The sequence below is a fragment of the Pygoscelis adeliae genome, unplaced genomic scaffold (assembly GCF_000699105.1).
Source record: "Pygoscelis adeliae isolate BGI_AS28 unplaced genomic scaffold, ASM69910v1 Scaffold275, whole genome shotgun sequence".
NCBI classification, from domain to species: Eukaryota; Metazoa; Chordata; class Aves; order Sphenisciformes; family Spheniscidae; genus Pygoscelis; species Pygoscelis adeliae.
Window position 1 is genome coordinate 255,539 of NW_008824763.1, and position 570 is coordinate 256,108.

Below are 570 nucleotides of genomic sequence, written 5' to 3' on the forward strand. Positions count from 1 at the left end.
CTACCGCCCTGCCACCGACCGCGGCACACGTGAAGTCGCAGGCGCAGATGCTGAATAACCACATAAACAAATACATAGATGAAGGCTCGTTGTTTACTTGCTAGGGAGAAGTGGGCTGAGAAAGAGGAGAAACTGAGAAAGAAGGTGAGGCAGGTTCTGAAGTGCGACGTGACCAAAGCCAACCCCGTGGACCCCGTGTCCCTGCCTCCTGCCGACTGCGTCCTCTCCACCCTCTGCTTGGAGGCCGCCTGCAAGGACCCGGCCACCTTCCGCAGCGCCCTGAGAAACGTCGGTGCCCTCGTGAAGCCGGGGGGGCACCTGGTGATGGTGACCGTCCTCCGGGAAACCTACTACGCCTTCAACAAGCAGGTTTTCTCGTGCCTCCGCCTGGAGAGAAACGAGGTGGAGGAAGCCGTGGAGGGCGCGGGCTTTGACGTGAAGTTCAGCGAGGTCCAGCCGTACCTGCCCGGCGACGTCCGCACGGACTGCGAAGCCGTGTTGAGCCTCGTGGCACGCAGGCGTGCCTCCCTCACCGGATAGCACGTGGGCCCTGGGGAGGAAAAAAGCAGC

At 61.9% G+C, this 570-nt stretch overlaps 1 protein-coding gene across 1 annotated transcript; it reads left to right on the plus strand.

Annotated features, from left to right (window-relative positions):
- The first annotated feature begins 78 nt into the window (after positions 1 to 78).
- NNMT (nicotinamide N-methyltransferase) lies at positions 79 to 540 on the plus strand. Its single transcript, XM_009323565.1, has one exon. It carries the CDS (start codon positions 79 to 81, stop codon positions 538 to 540), a length of 462 nt encoding a protein of 153 aa, XP_009321840.1.
- Positions 541 to 570: the final 30 nt, after the last annotated feature.

What these genes read in the sequence shown, in the direction of transcription:
- NNMT (XM_009323565.1), top strand. Translation starts at nt 79, where the DNA reads ATGAAGGCTCGTTGTTTACTTGCTAGGGAGAAGTGGGCTGAGAAAGAG.